The sequence below is a fragment of the Canis lupus genome, chromosome 21 (assembly GCF_011100685.1).
Source record: "Canis lupus familiaris isolate Mischka breed German Shepherd chromosome 21, alternate assembly UU_Cfam_GSD_1.0, whole genome shotgun sequence".
Taxonomy (NCBI): Eukaryota; Metazoa; Chordata; class Mammalia; order Carnivora; family Canidae; genus Canis; species Canis lupus.
In genome coordinates this window covers 20,955,009-20,974,893 of record NC_049242.1, presented here as the reverse complement: position 1 = coordinate 20,974,893, position 19,885 = coordinate 20,955,009, and the positions used below count along the sequence as shown (strand labels likewise).

The 19,885-nt window shown below is 37.4% G+C and overlaps 1 protein-coding gene across 1 annotated transcript in view; it reads right to left on the bottom strand.

The window, feature by feature from the left end:
* The window catches only part of INTS4 (integrator complex subunit 4), a 110,993-nt gene that overhangs the window by 65,725 nt on the left and 25,383 nt on the right, over positions 1 to 19,885 (bottom strand). The window contains exon 4 of the mRNA XM_038568511.1: positions 19,541 to 19,647. Coding sequence (XP_038424439.1) covers positions 19,541 to 19,647 — 107 coding nt within the window. The remainder of the gene's footprint in view (positions 1 to 19,540; positions 19,648 to 19,885) is intronic.

Here is a 19,885-nt window from a genome sequence, read left to right as displayed (position 1 = left end):
AGTTATCTTTTGCTATACCTAGTCCAATGCTACTGAAATAAGCTATTTGCATAATACAGTAATAGGAACTAAAAATACTTTGAGAAATGAAGTTGTACAGTACATGATAATATGGCATGGAACTCTGATTTTTAAACTTTCTAGACCCACTGTAAGAAATATCCATTATATTGCAGCATAATATTCACATACAAATATATACACAGAAAGTTTAACAAAACATTGTTTACCCTTATACCTTATGATATACTCTGGTATTTTAATTCTATTTTGATTTTCAAAAAATACTAATTATGATGGTTCAATCAGTAAAGCAGGCAACTCTTGATCTCAGGATTGTTAAGTTCAAGCCCCACATTGCACATAAAGATTACTTAAAAATAAAATCCTTAAAAAAATACTAACCATGGCCCATAAAACTGATAGCATTACCCACCAGTGGACTACAATGCTGTTTCAAAAACAATGACATAGAGAAAAGTGAATGGGACTTGAAGTTTATTTTTTAAAAGGATTTATTTATTTATTTATTTATTTATTTATTTATTTATTTATTTATTTGACAGAGAGAGAGAGAGAGAGACAGCAAGTAGAGTGGCAGAGGGAGAGAAGCAGACTCCCCACTGAGCAGGGAGCCTAATGCTAGGCTAGATCCCAGGACTGTGGGATCATGACCCGAGCTGAAGGCAGCCGCTTAATGACTGAGCCACCCAGGCGCCCCAGGACTTGAAATTTTAAAACCTGGGTTCACAGATCTCTTTAGAGAAATGGCTAGTTTCAGGACTAGGGCAAGAAATATGTAAGAGCCTGGGACACCTTGCACCAGAAAGCAAGGAGGCTATCAAGAACTAATGGAGTCCAGATCAAAAGAACAAAAAAGAAACAGTAAGTAGGACATTTCCCCACTGTCAACACTGACATTACACCAAAAGAAAGCAATCAAAGAAGTCCAGAATGTAGAACATTCTATAAACCAATGACCCGGTTTCTTCAATAAATTTATGGCATTTAAAGAAAAAACAGGGACGCCTGGTGGCTTAATGGTTGAGCATCTGTCTTCAGCTTGGGTCATGATCTCAGGGTCTTTCTCTCTCTGCCTATGTCTCTGTCTCTCTCTCTGTGTCTCTCACAAGTAAATAGATAAATAATAAAATTTTAAAAAAGAAAAAACAGAAACAAGAAGGAGCACTATTACTGACTAAAAGAAATTTAAGAGACCATACAGAGGATCCCTGGGTGGCTCAGCGGTTTGGCGCCTGCCTTTGGCCCAGGGTGCGATCCTGGAGTCCCGGGATCGAGTCCCGCGTCCAGCTCCCGGCATGGAGCCTGCTTCTCCCTCCTCCTGTGTCTCTGCCTCTCTCTCTCTTTCTCTCTATGTCTATCATAAATAAATAAATCTTTAAAAAAAAAAGAGAGACCATACAAATGCAATATACAGGTCTTTTTGGATGCTAATCCAAAAGAAACCAATTATAAAAAGTTATGACTAGTGATGCAACTAAGGAAATTTTAATAGGAACAGATATGAGCTGATAAAGAGTAATTGTTAATAACTCCATTATGGCTATATTTTTTAAATGATCAGTTATAGATATATACTGAAGTATTTATGATTTAAATAGCATGATGTCAGCAAATTGCTTTAAAATACTAGAGCAAAATAAAAAAAATACTGGAGTAGACAACAACAAAAAGAGGAGTAAATGTATGAAAAAGACTGCAAAGAAAAGACTGCAAAGTATAAAATATTATCAAATGTACACTCAAAACTGGAAATAATAGCAAATCTGCAATGTTCCATAATATAGTGTGACATATATATGTATATACATATATATATGTATATGTTATCACATGTATACACACACACACACACACACACACACACACACATCCAGCTTCAAATTTCAACTCTGACTCATGATATGTGTAAATTAGTCAAGAGTCAAGTCACCGGGGCACCTGGGGGACTCAGTCAGTTAAGCATCTGCCTTTGACTTGACTCATGATCTCAGGTGCCCTGCTCAGTGGGGGGTCTGCTTCTCCCTCTCCCTCTGCCTTTCTTCCCCACTCATGTGCACGCTCTCTCACTAATAAATAAACTAAATTTTTTTAAAAAAATGCGTCAAGTCACCTCTCAGAGACTCAGTTCCTCATCTCTAAAGAAGAAATAATAATAGCCACTTCAGCTAACTTATCCAGTTATCTTAAGGCTCAAATAGGGATACAAATGTAAAAAAAAAAAAAACAAACCAACAACTTGGTACACTACAAGCATACTATAACTATTAGCTATTTTTACCATAATCTAAAATAGTAAGAAAAGTAAGAAAAGTAGATGGTCACAGATAAAGTATACATATGATTTCATTACAAGATAACTGCATATACAAATGTCAATACAAAACAAGTGTCTTTAATATTCCCTTCAAGTTCAAAATTTCCAGGCTTTTCTATTTATAAATGAAATCACGGATTTGAAATCACAAGTCTCTGGTAGTACCCTGAATAATCACCCATTTCTCTCCCCTATCTTACAGAACAATAAAGATTAAATGATATGTCTAAAAATACACAGATAATTTAGTGGAAGAGCTGATACTAAACATTCCTGACACCCACTGAGTCCAGAGCTCATTTCCCTACTCAGCTGCATAAATAAATAACTTCATGATTTTGAAAACTTTGCTCACTATGTTCAGAGTTGGACATTTGCACCTTACTTAAAAAGCTCCATAATACTTGTTTTCCTCAAATATATTTATATTGATACTCCCAAATATCACTAGTCTCCCAGTATGAAGAATCACTCTGGTTTCTAATTACTGCATGATAAACAAACTGACACTAAATTAATAACCAATTCTTGTGATGAGCTAACTAGGCTAACCAAGACTATATGAATAATACACACACACACACACACACACACACAACTGAACAAACAGGAAGATGTATCAAATAAATAAATATAGGGACGCCTGGGTGGCTCAGCGGTTGAGTGCCTGCCTTTGGCCCAGGGCGTGATCCTAGAGTCCCGGGATCAAGTCCCACGTCAAGCTCCTGCATGGAGCCTGCCTCTCTCTGCCTGTGTCTCTGCCGCTCGCTCTCTCTCTCTCCCTGCCTCTCATAAATAAATAAAAAAAAATTTTAAAAGATAAGTAAATATATTATAGCTGGTTCTAGAGCTGGAGTAGAGAAAGTACAAGATGAGCCTGGATTATTTTGCTGTGCTAGAAAAGAAGGAAGTATTCCAAAAATAATAGAGAGAAATGAAAAGAACACAGAAGTCAGCTTAAAGGGGCTCGTATTTGGCCAATTCAGGAAATTTGTGGGGGCTTTTGTTATTTTTCGAATCCGGAAGTTGGAACATCAGGGTAAATAATTACAGAAACAGGGCGGCCTGGGAGGCTCAGCAGTTTAACACCGCCCTCAGCCCAGGGTGTGATCCTGGAGACCCGGGATCGAGTCCCACAACGGGCTCCTTGCATGGAGCCTGCTTCTCCCTCTGCCTCTCTCCCTGTGTGTCTCTCATGAATAAATAAATCTTAAAAAAATATATATTACAGAAACAGACTATGATCTACTGAATAAACAAGGAATCTGTAACTGATATAAACAAATTGAAAGTTTGATGACAGAATATTTACATGGTCTCAAAGAGCTACCCCGCAAAACACTTATTGGTTTCAAAAGGAAAGAGTAACTTTACAGTGAAGAAATGTAACAGACACTATCTTAACCAAATGATCTACATGAACATCATTAGTAATGCGACAAATCAAAATGGTGTGGCGCCTAACAGGATGCAAAAAGAGCATCCCATCTATGATATGTTTTTTTTAAGATTTTATTTATTTGAGAGAGAGCATAAGCACAGGGGCAGGTGTAGGGGCAGAGGGAGGAGTAGACTCCCTGCTGAGCAGGGAGCCTAAGGGACTCAATCCCAGCACCCTAGGATCATGACATAAGCCGAAGATAGATGTTTAACCAACTGAGCCACCCAGGCACCCACATCTGTAATACTCTTGCCAAAGTGGTAACTTAAATCTAATTATGAGAAAATATCAGACAAATCCAAATTCAGAAAGGGTTCTATAAAACACCTATCCTATAATTTTTGAAAATGTCAATGTCATAGAATCAAGTAATGACTGAGGAATTACTCCAGATTCAAGACTAATGAGACATGACTAAAATGCAGTATGTGGTTCTGAACCAGATCCTTTACCAATAACAGACATGACTGGCACAAATAGTGAAATCTGAGTGAGGTCTGAGGATCAAATGGTAGTATATGCTGTCCTGATTTTGATGGTCATATTGAAGTTATGTTAGAAAATATCTTTGTTTATAGAAAACAGGGATACGGGATCTCTGGGTGGCGCAGGGGATCCCTGGGTGGCGCAGCGGTTTGGCGCCTGCCTTTGGCCCAGGGCGCGATCCTCGAGACCCGGGATCAAATCCCACATCGGGCTCCCGGTGCATGGAGCCTGCTTCTCCCTCTACCTATGTCTCTGCCTCTCTCTCTCTCTGTATGACTATCATAAGTAAATAAAATTAAAAAAAAAAAAAAAGAAAAAGAAAAAAGAAAAAAAAAAAGAGAAAACAGGGATACCTGGGTGGCTCAGTCAAGCATATATATGCCTTCAGCTCATGTCATGCTTCCGGAGCACAAGGATTGTGCCCCACATTGGGCTCCCTGCTCAGCAGGGAGTCTGCTTCTCCCTCTCTCTCTCTGCCCCTCCCCTTGGTTCCTGCTCCTTCTCTCTCTCCCTCTCTCTCTCTCAAATAAGTAATTTTTTTTTTAAAAAAAAAGAAAATACACAATGAAGTATTCAAGAGTTATGGGGTACTATGTTAGCAACTTATTCTAAAATAATTCACAAGAAAAGAAAGTTCTCTATTACCGTACTTGCAACCTTTCTGAAAGTTTGAGACTTAAAAAAAATTTAACAGTTTAAATATTCTCAAGAAAAAATAAAATAACCATACTGTTTCATAAACATTAGAAAAATATGGGTACCTGGCTGGCTCAGTTGGTAGAGCATATGACTCTTGAACTTGGGGTTGTAAGTTCAAGCCCCACAAAATCTTGGGGTACCTGAGTGGCTCAGGTAGTTAAACATCCAACTCTTGGTATGGGCTCAGGTCACAATCTCATGGTGGTGGGATCCAGCCCCAAATCGGGCTCCCCTATCAGCAGAGAGTCTACTTAAAGATTCTCTCCCTCTGCCCTGCCCCCCCATGTGCCTGCACATGTGCACTCTCTCTCTCAAATAAATAAATCTTTAAAAAAATAAATGGAATCTTTAAAAAAAATTATATTATCTATAAGTGTATTTTTAGGAACGTATAAAGAAAGAGGCAGAAATAACAGAACCACACCTAAACAGGTTCAGAGAATGCCTCCAGAAAGTGTGGGAAACTTTTCAGACAAAGTGGATTCCACAAATTGTTTCATCTCTTGTCTGAGAGGCAAAGTAGCATAGCTGAATGAGGAGGGACTGAAGTCAGACAGATCTAGGTTTAATTGTTGGCCCTGCCACATAGTATCTAGGGTGATCTGCACCAAACCCCACAAGTTTTCAGAAATCCTTACTTTGTAAAAAATAGGAATAATATCCTCTACCATGAAGTTCTGTGGTGAGTATACTAAATGAACTCATTTAAAAATCATTGTATTGGGGTGGGGGCACTTGGGTGGTTCAGTTGGTTAAGTCACCACTCAGGTCATGATTCCAGGGACCTAGGATCGAGTCCTGCATAGGAGCCCTTGCTAGGAGGAGAGCCTGCTTCTCCCTCTCCCTGCCGCTCTCCCTGCTTATGCGCGCTCTCTCTCTGTCAAATAAACTTTAAAATCTTAAAAAGAAAAAAAAAAGAATTACTATATTGGGTTGCCTGGGTGGCTTAGTTGGTTAAGAATACAAATCTTGATTTCAGCTCAGGTCATGATCTCAGGGTTGTGGGATCTAGGGGATCTAGCCTATGTGGAGCCTGCTGGCTCCTGCACTCTTGCTCTATCTCCAACCCCCCCCCCCAAAAAAAAAGAAGCTATGTAAGCTATGTAAAATTAGCTGATGTCTGGGACATAACAGACATTCCATAAGTGTAAGTGCCTAGCATAATGCCTAGCACTTAGCAGGTACTTAAAAAAGAAAAAAAAAAAAAAAGCTACTTAAGAGAAGGAGAACAGGTAAGGAAAAGAAGAGCAAGTGATGGCAAAAAAAGAGAAAATGGAGAAGAGTCAGAGGTAAGAGTGGGCACCTGGATGAAAAAGGTCTGCTATCTAGAACACAGAAGCATGAACTTCTAAGTGATGGCTGTCTAACAACAGGGCAATCCGTCATGAAAGGTAGTAAGCATCTGTCAATGGCTCATAGTAGAATGCTCCAAGAGAAGATTGCTAAATTAAGCAGGAACATAAACTTGGTGAGAAGCGACAGCCTATGTGGATATGGGGTGGGCAGGCAGGCTTACTTGGAGAAGAGAACAAAGGAAACCTTGGGAGAAAGCCACTGTGCTGAGGGTGGGACACTCAGAAACAGAACCTCTGACTGTAAAAATGGTTCACTCAAACATTTTAGATCAGAGTTAATTTTTGCCTCCAAGTTATTTAGGCTGCAAAAATGTGAAACATATACTCATGTCCTCACAATGCCTCATATAGAGTTAAAGCTCAAAATTATCAATCAAACTAAGACAGTGAAACTGAGAAATTATGAGAAACTTTCAAATATGAATCTGACAATGACTGTCAGTTAATAGAGCAGGATTTTTTTAACGAACTATTTTAGTATAAAAACATTATTTCTCCTAACTAAACTGTTGACTGAACCACCAGCCCCCGAAGATTGCTTCCACTGTTACAAATACTTTGATTTTCAAACAACAAACTGAAACCTTCCAGCTCCTAATACGGTAACCAGGCAACACTGCTATATAGCCAGCCTATTACTGCACACTGAATGTTAGCCCAAAAGACGGCGGAAGTCTAAATCACACCCTCAGGACAGCAATTACAGTTCTATGATGTCCCTCCCATACAGGTCACTTCTTGCATCATGCCATCATCACTAATAGCTGCCTAGTGCGTCTGCTCTGCAGATGATGCTATTTCGGTGTTACACCCAGGCCATTAAAATGACATCATTTTTATATTAGTGGAGTGAGTAAGCAAACCACATCGCCAATAATAAGAGCAATCCATGTCAAAAATAAGCTAAACCAACCAGTTTAAAACTATTGCTATAGGGAAAAAAAGTCAGTGGTTAAGTATATCAAGAAAATCTGAGAATGAAGTTCCTTAAACAAGACAAAAATAACATAATGACTCATTCAGTTTCAATATGGATTGTTTTTAGGCACAAAAATTCAGTGTACTTTGTATGCAAATGATTTTAAGATACACTCTCCTAACAAACCATACATAATATCTGAGTACAATTTTATAAATGTAAAAATGCTATATTGTTCTATCTTCTGCCTTTTAAGAGTTTTACTATACTTATGCCACAGAACTAAAGGAACAGAAAAAAAGCAGAGACTGGACTAAAAGGTAGAAACAGACAAAGAAGGATTAAAACTAGGCTCTAAGAAAGCATTACGCAAAAAATGACAAGAATATTTGTTCTCCCAGAAAAATCTTCATAGAAAGGAAGGAAAACAGAAGATCTCTGGCTTCAGTTGTATAGATGCTATATATGAAAAGAATATTAATTTCCTAGCCAAATCTGTGAACCAAATCTTTTCATCTCTCAAATGAGATTAACTGTACAGTGTATCTCAAAGGACTGCTGACAGGATAAAATGAGACAAACCTTGAAGAGTTAAGAGTACTTGAAGGCATGACTTTCTTCCTACTGTGAAACTAAAAATATGGCAGATTCATACCCTGTATTTGAAAGACATTTAAAGGAACAATTTGAACTTCAAAAAAGAATAATGATAGGAATAGATTATAATATATTGAATAAAATGATAGAGACAGATGGAAAAGAATGGAGAGAGAACTTTATTTACAGTAGGATGTCAGCTAATATGGAATAAGAGTTTAAAAATTATGATATTGCAAAGACCAGAGTAACAACTGATCCAGTAAAGTTAATTAATAGTTGCTAAAATAGTGAGTAAAAATTTGATGGGGAAGAGGATATCTATATAATCTCAAAGTATCTCCCACAAATCACTTATTAATCATAGGAAAAATTTTAACTTTACAACAAAACTGGTAATCGTCACCTTAACCAAGTATCAAAGCTAACAACATCAATGAGTCACACCTCAACTATGCCTCATAGTATGATAAACTGAGAAGGACAAATATTATTTATGTGGTATTCCTGCCAAAATACATAATCTAAATCTAAACAGGAAATACAGATTATACAGATTGAACAGATAAATACAGATTAAAAGACATTCTATAACAAATGGTCTAGGGCAGCCCACGTGGCTCAGCGGTTTAGCACTGCCTTCAGCGCAGGGCCTGATCCTGGAGACCCGGATGGAGTCCCGCATCGGGCTCCCTGCATGGAGCCTGCTTCTCCCTCTGCCTGTGTCTGTGCCTCTCTCTCTCTCTCTCTCTCTCTCTATGTGTGTGTGTCTCTCATGAATAAATAAATAAAATCTTAAAAAAAAATAAATGGTCTATATTCTTTAAAAATGTCAAGGTCATGAAAGACAAAGATAAGCTGAGAGATCTTTCCAAATTAAAGAAGACAAGAGGGATGAAAACTAAATGCATTCTGTGATCCTGAACCAGAAAAGTTTATATAAACAATAATACTAGCACAATCAGTAGAATTTGCATAAAGCCTGAGATTAGTACTAGTATTGTATCAAGGTAAATTTCCTGATTTTCAGGATTGCATTGTGTTTATAGAAATGATATCTTTTTTTTAAGATGTATTTATTTATTTAAGAAAGAATTTGTGTGAGTGCAGGGGCAGGAGGAATGGGGCAGGTGCAAAGGAAGAGAGAGAATCTTTTTTTTTTTTTTTTTTTTTTTAAGAGAGAGAATCTTAAGCGGGTTCCACACCCAGCACAGAGTCGCACATGGGCCCCAATTTCACAACCCTAAGATCATGACCTGAACTGAAATCAAGAGTTGGATGCTTAACTGAGCCACCCAAGTACCCCAAAATTGTATCCTTCTTCAGAAATACACTGTAGTATTTAAGTATTACTTTAGTGGAAAAGGGCATTATGACTGCAATGTACTGTTACATGGTTCAGAAAAAATAATACGTGTGTACAGAGCGATAATGATAAAGCAAATGTGGGAAAATGTTTACTATTAGTCAAACAGGAAGAAATTTGGAAATTCTTTTTTTTTCTTTTTTTTTTTCTTTAAGTAGGCTTCACGCCCAGCATGGAGCTCAATTCAGCTCCTGAACTCTCAACCTGATATCAAGACCTCAACTGAAATCAAGAGCCAGTCACTCAACCCACTAAAGCACCCAGTTGACCCTACATTGTTTTTATAATTTGAGGGGTAAGTTTAAAATTGCTGGAGTGGGGATCCCTGGGTGGCGCAGCGGTTTGGCGCCTGCCTTTGGCCCAGGGCGTGATCCTGGAGACCCGGGATCGAATCCCACATCGGGCTCCTGGTGCATGGAGCCTGCTTCTCTCTCTGCCTGTGTCTCTGCCTCTCTCTCTCTCTGTGACTATCATAAATAAATAAAAATTTAAAAAAAAATTGCTGGAGTGTTTGGATTTTGTCCCAACCCAATGCTTTCCCACAATTCTCTTTCTCACTGAAAGGTACCAGCATCTAATCTTGCTAGGGACTGCAGGTGAGGGGAGAATGGGAAGTTACTGTTTAACTCATAAAGTTTCAGTTTTGCAAAGTGAAGAGATAGGTGAATGAATGATGGTGATGGTAGTGTAAGAGAATATGCTTAATGCCACTGAACTGTACCTTTAATGACTACAATGGTAAATTTTATGTTATGCTTATTTTTTAAATTTAAAAAAAATTTATTCAAATTTAAACCCCAAAAAGGTTCATGTGTATTTTACAATTTTTTTTAATTTAAGAAAAAGTTAATATAGGCTTACATGGCCCTAAAATTTTATTCCTAGGATAAATACCCAAGAGAACTGAAAACATACTTCCAACCAAAACATGTAAACAATTATTCACAGCAGCATTATTCTCAACAGCCAAAGAAACAATACAAATGTTGAAAGAGTCACCACAATTCAAATTTAGGGGGTGGGGATCCCTGGGTGGCGCAGCGGTTTGGCACCTGCCTTTGGCCCAGGGCGCGATCCTGGAGACCCGGGATCGAATCCCACATCAGGCTCCCGGTGCATGTGTCTCTGCCTCTTTCTCTCTCTCTCTCTGTGACTATCATAAATAAATAAATAAATAAATAAATAAATAAATAAATAAATAAATAAATAAATAAATAAATAATTTAGGGGGTGAATTCTTTATAATAACAGTTTTACTGAAATATAACTCACATACCATGCAATTCAACCAGTTAATGTATACAATCCAAATGGTCTTTGGCATATTTATGTATGTGGCACAATCACCACAGTTAATTTTCCAACATATTCATCATTTCAAAGAGATGCCCTCTTGCTACCAACCACGTATCCCTCTATCTATACTGTCCCTAAATACCTATTAATCAATTTTCTGTTAGATTTATCTGTTACAGAAATTTCATATAGACAGAATCATATATGTACATTTTTTGTAACTAGCTTTTTGTAACTCAACATGTTTTTGAGATTCATCCAGGTGTAGTGTTTATCAGTATTTTGTTCCTTTTTATGGTCAAAGAATATTCCATTGTATTTTGTTTATCCACTCATCAGTTGTTGAGAAAGTCATTTGGGCTGTTTCCACCTTTTGAGTATTATGAATATTGCTGCTATAAACATTTATGTACGAATTTTGTGTAAGTATGCTTCAGTTTTCTTGATAGATACCTATGAGTGGAATTGCTGGGCCATATAGTAAGCCTATCTTTATTTTTTTAAACTGTTTTCCAAAGCAGCTGAGGCATTTTACATTTCTACCAGAAATGGAAGAGAGCTCTAATAATACCACATCTCACCAAAACTTGATATGGTTAAACATCCAATCTTTCACTAAGCCTTTTTTATTTTTATTTTTTTAAGATTTATATATTTATTCATGAGAGACACAGAGAGAGAGAAGCAGAGACACAGGAAGAGAGAGAAGCAGGCCCCATTACAGGGAGCCTGATGTGGGACTCAATCCTGGGGCTCCGGGATCACACCCTGGGCCAAAGGCAGATGCTCTACCACTGAGCCACCCAGGCGTCCCTAGTTAAGCCTTTTTTAGTATAACCATCTGAAAGGTGTGAAATCGCATCTCACTGTGGTTTTGATTTGTATTTCCCTAATGACTGAAGATGTTGAGCGTTATTTTGTGTTTACAGGCTACTTGTATATCTTCTTTGAAGAAATGTCCTATTAAGATCTTTTGCCCATTTTTTGGTATTATTTTTTATTGTTAGGTTGTACGAGGTCTTTATACAGTCTAGACATTAGACATATGATTTGCAAATATTTCTTCTCATTCTGTGGACTCTCTTTACTTTCTTGATAATGTCCTTCTCATCACAACTCTTCAATTTTGATGAAACCCAATTTATTTTTTTTGTTACTTGTGCTTTTGTCCTATTTAAATTCCATTGCCAAATTCGTGGTCATGAAAATCGATAACTACATTTTCTTCTAAGAGGTTTATAGTTTTAGCTGACATATTTAGGTCTTTGATACATTTTGAGTTAATTTTTACATATGGTATTAGTTAAGTTTCCAAATTTATTCTTTTGCAGATGGATATCCAGTTGTCCAAGCACCACATGTTGAACAGTCTATCCTTTCTCCATTGAATGGTATTGATACCCTTTCAAAAATCAGTTGACCAGAGACACATGGGATTAATTTTGGGTTCTCAATTTATTTCATTGATCTTTACATCTATCTATTGGTGCTTAGGAGTAAGTTCTGAAATCTGCTAGTGGACCTGTTACTGTGTTGTTCTTTTTCCAAGGCGATTATGGCTCTTTTGGTTCCCTTTAAAAATCCATATAATTTTCAAGTACAAGTTTTATACTTCCTTTTTTTTTTTTATGATAGTTGCACAGAGAGAGAGAGAGAGAGAGAGAGAGAGGCAGAGGGAGAAGCAGGCTCTATGAACCGGGAACCTGACGTGGGACTCGATCCCGGGTCTCCAGGACCGCGCCCTGGGCCAAAGGCAGACGCTAAACCGCTGCGCCACTCAGGGATCCCAAGTTTTATACTTCTTTTGTTAAATTTCTTAGTATTTTATTAGGGTTTGGGTTTTTTTGTATTTTATTAGTTTTGATGCTATTATAAAGGGATTGTTTTCTTAATTTCATTTTCATATGGCTCACTGCAAATATACAAAAATACAACTAGGGACGCCCGGGTGGCTCAGCGGTTGAGCGCCGGCCTTCGGCCCAGGGTGTGATCCTGGAGACCCGGGATCGAGACCCACGTCGGGCTCCCTGCATGGAGCCTGCTTCTCCCTCTACCTGTGCCTCTGCTTCTCTGTGTGTCTCTAATAAATAAATAAATAAATAAATAAATAAATAAATAAATAAATAAATAAATAAATAAAATACAACTAATTTTTTGAACACTGATATTGTATCCTGCAACCTTGCCAAACTTTATTACTTCTAATAGTTTTTTAACAGATTCCTTAGGATTTTTTATATATAAGGTCAAGCAAACAGGGATAGTTTTACTTCTTCCTTTCCAGGATGGATGCCTTTTATGTCTTTTTCTTGCCTAAGTGCCCTGGCTAGAACCTCTAGTACAATGTAGAATAGACACATGACACAAGAACATAGCTGGTTTGTTCCTGATCTTCCGTGAGGAAAACATCCAATCTTTCACTATTAGTATGTTGGCTGCCAGTTTTTCATAGACGCCCTTTATCAGGCTCAAGTTCTGTTCTACTCCCAGGTTTAAGTTTGTTTGTTTTTTAAGATTTTATTTATTTACTCATGAAATACAGAGAGAGGCAGAGACACAGCCAGAGGGAAAAGCAAGCCCCATGCAGGGAGTCCGATGTGGGACTCGATGCCGGGACTCCAGGATCATGCCCTGGGGCTGAGGGCAGGAGCTAAACCGCTGAGCCACCCAAGGATCCCCTTAAGTGGTTTTTTGAAAAAAGATTTTGTTTATTTGAAAGAGTGAGCAAATGAGAGAGAGTGCCTGAGCAGGGGGAGGAGCAGATGGAGAGGGAAAAGCAGATTCCTCATGGAGCAGGGAGGCCGATGCAGGGTCAAACCTGGGACTCTGGGCTCATAACCTAAGCCAAAGACAGATGCTTAACTGACTGAGCCACCTAGGCACCCCTTAAACTGTTTTTCTAAAGATTTCATTTATTTATTTGACAAAGAGAAAAAAAGCAAGCACAAGCAGGGAGCAGCAGAGGCAGAGGGAGAAGCAGGCTCCTCACTGAGCAGGAGCCTGATGTGGTGCTGGATCCCAGGACTTGGGATCATGACCTGAGCTAAAGACAGATGCTCAACCCACTGAGCCACCCAGCACCCCTAGAGTGTTTTGTTTTGTTTTTTAAAGATTTTATTTATATATTCATGAGAGACACAGAGAGAGAGAGAGAGAGAGAGAGAGAGAGAGAGAGGGAGGCAGAGACACAGGCAGAAGCAGGGAGCCATACGTGTGACTCGATCCCGGGTCTCCAGGATCACACCCTGGGCTGCAGGCGGCACTAAACCACTGTACCACCGGGGCTGCCCTTAAAATGAAATTAATTGGATCTGTCAAATGCTTTTTCTAAATCTATTTTGTGATGGTCATGGAGTTTGTCCTTTATTCTTTTTTTAATTTATTTTCAGATGTTGAACCAACTTGCATTCCTGGAATAAATCCCACTTGGTCATGGTGTATAATTCTATTTACAAATAGCTGAATTTGATTTGCTAGCATTTGGGGTTTTTTTTGTTTGTTTGTTTGTTTGCTTGTTTTGTATCTTTTTTTAAAGATTTTATTTATTCATGAGAGACACAGAGAGAGAAGCAGAGACACAGGCAGAGGGAGAAGCAAGCTCCATGCAGAGAGCCTGATGCAGGACTCGATCCTGGAACTCCGGGATCATGCCCTGACCCAAAGGCAGATGCTCAACCGCTGAGCCACCCAGGTGTCTCGCTTTTGCTAGCATTTTGTTAAGGATTTTTACATCTATATTCACAAAACACATTGGTCTAGAGTTTCCTTCTTTTTTTTTTTTTTAAAGATTTTATTTATTTATTCATAGAGATGCAGAGAGAGAGAGAGAGAGAGAGAGAGAGGCAGAGACACAGGCAGAGGGAGAAGCAGGCTCCATGCAGAGAGCCCGACGTGGGACTCGATCCAGGGTCTCCAGATCATGCCCTGGGCTGCAGGCGGTGCTAAACTGCTGCGCCACCGGGGCTGCCCTAGAGTTTCCTTCTCATGTGAGGTCTTTGTTTGGTTTTGGTATTACACTCATACTAACCTCATAGAATGAGTTGGGAAGTGTTCACTCTTCAATTTTGGGGGGAAATGAAAAACTGGAGTTTCTATTTAAATGTTTGATATGAAGCCATCTGAGTGTGAACTTTGTCAGTAGGTTTCTGTTTTTTCATTACTAATTTAATTTATTTATAATAGGTCTACTCAGACTGTCTACTTCTTACTGAGTTAGTTTTGGTAGTCTGTCTCTTTGTAGAAATTTGTCCATTTCACCCATCTAGAATTCTATTAACCTACGATTATTCATAGTATAATAATCTTTTTTATTCTACCACATTGCTATTAACATACTCTCTCTCTTCTAATTCTAGCAATTTGAATCTTCTCTTTCTTTCCTGATCTTATGTAACTAAAGGTTTGTCGATTTGATCTTTTCAAAGAACAAGCTTTTAGTTTCACTGATTTTTTTCTATTGTTTTTCTATTCCTCTCTCATTAATTTCCACTCTAATATTTCTCATTTCCCTCTATCTGCATGCTTTATATTTAGTGTACTCTTCTTTTCCCAGTGTCTTAAGAAGGAAGGTTAGGTTACTGATTTGGGATCTTTTGACTTTTACCATAGGCACTTAGAGCCACAAATTTCCCTCAAAGCATGCATTAGCTACAAGCCATCAGTTTTCTATATTGTATTTTCATTCATCTCCAAGTATGTTCTAATTTCTCTTTTGATTTATTCTTTGACCTGGTGGTGATATGGGAGTATACTGTTTAATTTCCACATATTTAGAGGTTTACAAAATTTTTTTCTGTTACTGAATTCTAATTTAATTCCATTGTGGTTGGAGAACATACTTTGTATTATTTCTATCAAAAAGGTGAATGTGGGGCATGTGGTTGACTCAGTGGTTGACCATCTGTCTTGTTTCAGGTCATGATCCCAGGGGTCCTAGGATGGAGTTCCACATCAGGCACCCCTGCAGGGAGCCTGCTTCTCCCTCGCCCTATGTCTCTACCTCTCTCTGTGTCTCTAATGAATTAAAAAAAAAAAAGTGAATGCTACTCTGTGAATCTTATTTTAAAGCACATTCATGACAAAAATCACAGACAAAATGCCATTAGGCAATATAAATACTAACCATAGCTATGTATCATACTCTTTATTTACTTGAGTCTGCAAAATTTTTGATAGATTTACCATTTTCAAATGGTTCAAATTTTTACTCCATTTTGAGCCTCTACAAATGGTGAAGAAAACATACTAAAACCCCACTTAAAAAATAGCAAAGAACATGAGAAGTTTATTCTGAAGAGAGGAAACAGAAATGAAAAACAAGTATGAAGCCTCACTAGTAATCTTTAAAAATGGAAATTTTTAAAATAATTATTAAAGAATGAAAAAGAAATTTAAAGAAAAACATTTTCCTCCTACCAGATTAACAGGTTTATCTTCTGCTTTAAAATATTAATATTCATGCCTCCTTTGTCATGCCATATATAATTGTGGGTTTATTTCTGGGCTTTCTAATTTTTTTTTTTTTAAGATTTTATTTATTTGAGAGACACGGAGAGAGAAAAGCAGAGACATAGGCAAAGGGAGAAGCAGGTTCCATGCAGGGAGCCTGATGTGGGACTTGATCCCGGATCTGGTATCACGCCCTGAGCCAAAGGCAGATGCTCAACTGCTAAGCCACTCAGGTATCCCTGGACTTTCTAATCTATTCCATTGATCTAAGTGTCTATTTTTGTGCCAGTACCACAATTTTGATTATTACAGCTTTGCAGTATATCTTGAAATCTGAAATTGTGATACCTCCAGCATTGTTTTTTCTTTCCTAAGATTCTTTTCGCTATTCAGGTTTTTTTGTGGTTCCAAACAAATGTTAGTATTATTTGTTCTGTGTAAAATGCTGTTTGTATTCTGACAGGGATGGCATCAAATCTGTAGATCACTTTGGGTAATATGGATATATTGTAGAATACATTACAGGAAAAAGACAGTAATGAATGACGTTGGGAAGACTGGACAGCTACATGCAAGAGAATGAAACTGGACCAGTTTCTGACACCATACATAAAAATAAACTCAAAATGAATTAAAGACCTAAATGAGACCTGAAACAACAAAAATTCTAAAAGAGAACATAGGCAACAATTTCTCTGACATGGGCCATATCAACAATTTTTCAGAAATGTCTCTTAAAGTAAGGGAAACAAAAGCAAAAAATAAACTAGTAGGATTACATCAAAATAAAAAGCTTTCGAACAGCAAAAGAAACCATCAAACAAAATGGCAACCTACTAAATGGGAGAAGATATTTGAAAATGATATATCAAAAAGGAGTTAATATCCAAAATATATTAAGAGCTTCTACATTTCAACACCAAAAAACAATCCAGTTAAAAAATGGCAGAGGACATGAACAGACATTTTTTCCAAAAGAGACATACAGATGCCCAAAAAATGCATGAAAAAGAAGCTCAACATCACTAGTCATCAGGGAAATGCACATGAAAGCCACAATGAGATATCACTTACACCTGCTGGAATGGTTAAAACCCAAAATACAAGAAACTAAGTGTTGACATGGATGTGGATCATACATTGTGGATGGAAATTTAAATTGATAGAATCACTGTAAAAATAGTATGGAGGTTCCTTAAAAAATTAAATAATAGAAATACCATATAATCTAGTAATTCTACTACTGGATATTACCCAAAGGAAATGAAAACACTAATTTGAAAAGATATATGCTTCACTATGTTTATTGCAGCAATGTTTTCAATAGCCAAGATATGGAAGCAACCTACGTGTCTGTCGACAGATGAGTGGATAGGGGAGATACAGTGTGTTTGTGTGTGTGTGTGTGTGTGTGTGTGTGTGTATACAAGTGCAGCCATGTACATACACACATATGTGCAGCCACATGCACACACACACACACACACACACACAATATCTGCAAGGATATTATGCAGCCACAAAAAAGAATGAGACATGCCATTTGCCACAACATGGATGGACCTAGAGGGTATTATCCTAAGTGAAATAAGTCAGAGTGAGAAAGAAATAAATACCAACTGATTTCACTTACACGTGGAATCTAAAATAAATCCTAAAATAAATAAGTAAACAAACAAGCAAAAAAGCAGAATCAGACCTATACCTCGTTTGTTCTGTCTGGGGAAGCATTGGTGGGATGGGCAAAATGGGTGAAGGGGAATGGGAACCAAAAAACCAGTAATATCCAATGCTAGAAGGATACAGTGAAATTAGGCATTCTCATACACTACTGGTGGTCCTATAAACTGGAACACTTTGGGAACCAATTTGGCAAGAAGTATGAACAGCCTTAAAAAAAATTAAATGCGGGATCCCTGGGTGGCGCAGCGGTTTGGCGCCTGCCTTTGGCCCAGGGCGCAATCCTGGAGACCCGGGATCGAATCCCACGTCGGGCTCCCGGTGCATGGAGCCTGCTTCTCTCTCTGCCTGTGTCTCTGCCTCTCTCTCTCTCTGTGTGACTATCATAAATAAATAAAAAATAATAATAATAAAAAATAAAAAAAAATTAAAAAAATTAAAAAAAAAATTAAATGCTTTCAACTAGTAATTCTACCATATATAGGAAGTAAACCTAAATACAGAAAATATTTTAGACTAACAATAATCACTGCAGCATTATTTACAATTTAAAAAGTGGTTACAATATAAATATCCAATAATAGGAGAATGGTTAGGCAAACTGTGGCTTAATTATTGAACAAAATATCATGCATCCATTGAAAACGTCTACAAAATATTTACAGTATAAAATACTTCTGTTATAATGTCAGTGAAAAAGCAAAATGCAAAATTGTATATAAATTATTAGAGCTATATTTGTTTTAAAATAGCAAACAATCTATGTACAGAAAAAAATTAGAAAGCAATATACCAAAAGGTTAATAATGGTCACTTCTGGAGAGTAAATTAGAAGTGTAGTTCTTTCTTTAATCTTGAATATAATCTTGAATAATAATTTTTATAATAAAATGTTTATTTAAAGCAAACTGAAGAAACTGCTACCTCAGGCACAACAATCCACTTCGAACACTTTTCTCACAAGCATAACCTCACAGATATGTTACTCTCTCCAGTGGAGATATACTTACTCTCTCAAACACATAATCCCTATTTTTTTCCCGTTAGGCTTTTAATATTGTACTTGCCCAAGTCTTTTTGGTTTGTTTGTTGTTGTTGCTGTTTATTAAGATAAATGAAACATTCTTTTTCCTGGGGCTTAGAAATAGTTTTCTAATTCCATAAATACAATACTCTTCCACAATTCAAACACATTTGTCTTCTTATATTCTCAAAAAAAATTTATCAGAAAGATTAAAAGTAAAACAAATTCTACATTGTTTAGAAGCTGCTGTTATATACACAAGGAGGCTAATTAAAAGCTGCAAATTAAATCAGAAGGCTAAGTAATATACACAGATTTATTTTATAGTTAGGGGGGGGGAAAAACTAAAAAAATCTTCCCAAACACTTGTTTCTTTGTAGTTGGTCTGTTTATTGAGGCTATAAAGCATAATAAAAAGATGGGTTTTGGAATCAGAGACACTAGAGTTTATACCCTGGTTCTGCAACTTCCTAGCTCTGTGAAAGCTTGGGCAAGTTAAACTCCCTAAACCTCAATGCCCACTTTTGTACAACAGGGATAACAGTACTCACCTAAAGGACTACAGAAAATACATGAAAAGCTGGATACAAAATACCCTAGTAAACAGAGTACATGTATTAAGCACAATTTACATGGCAGCTACAATAGTAATTTTCATTTCTTTTGGGAGGATGAGGAAGTTCATTTTATAACAAGTTCCTCAGCTTTAAAACTATTCCAACATCAAGAAACAGAAGATAAGGCAGCTCTTAAAACCAGTAAGCGTCCTTGCCAATTCTCAGTTACAGATTTGGATTGGAGCTAAGCAGAATTTACAGCTCATATTACCTCTTCAGGCAATGCAAACTAGTAAGAAAGATGCAACCCTGTATCTAACCAACATGCTCTTACCTTGCAGGCTACATCAACTAATCGTATCTGGATAGCTTGATTCTCTGGGAGTTTAGTGCCAATTGCAAGCAAGGTGTCCAAGAGTTGAGCAAGGACTTGATGAGACTCTAGAAAGGAAGATGAAAAGTTGGATTGCAGAATTTCAAAAGGAGATCACCAGAGAAACTAAATTTACTTGGGTAAAAAATGTAAATTTTGGTTAGCTAAGTTCCTCTCCTTGATCCTTGATTCCCCTCAACCAAAAGCTAAGTTCCTAAAGAGATCATGTCTAAAACTTTGAATCCGGGGCACCTAGGTAGCTCAGTCAGTTAAGCAGCTGACTTTGGCTCAGGTCATGATGTCAGG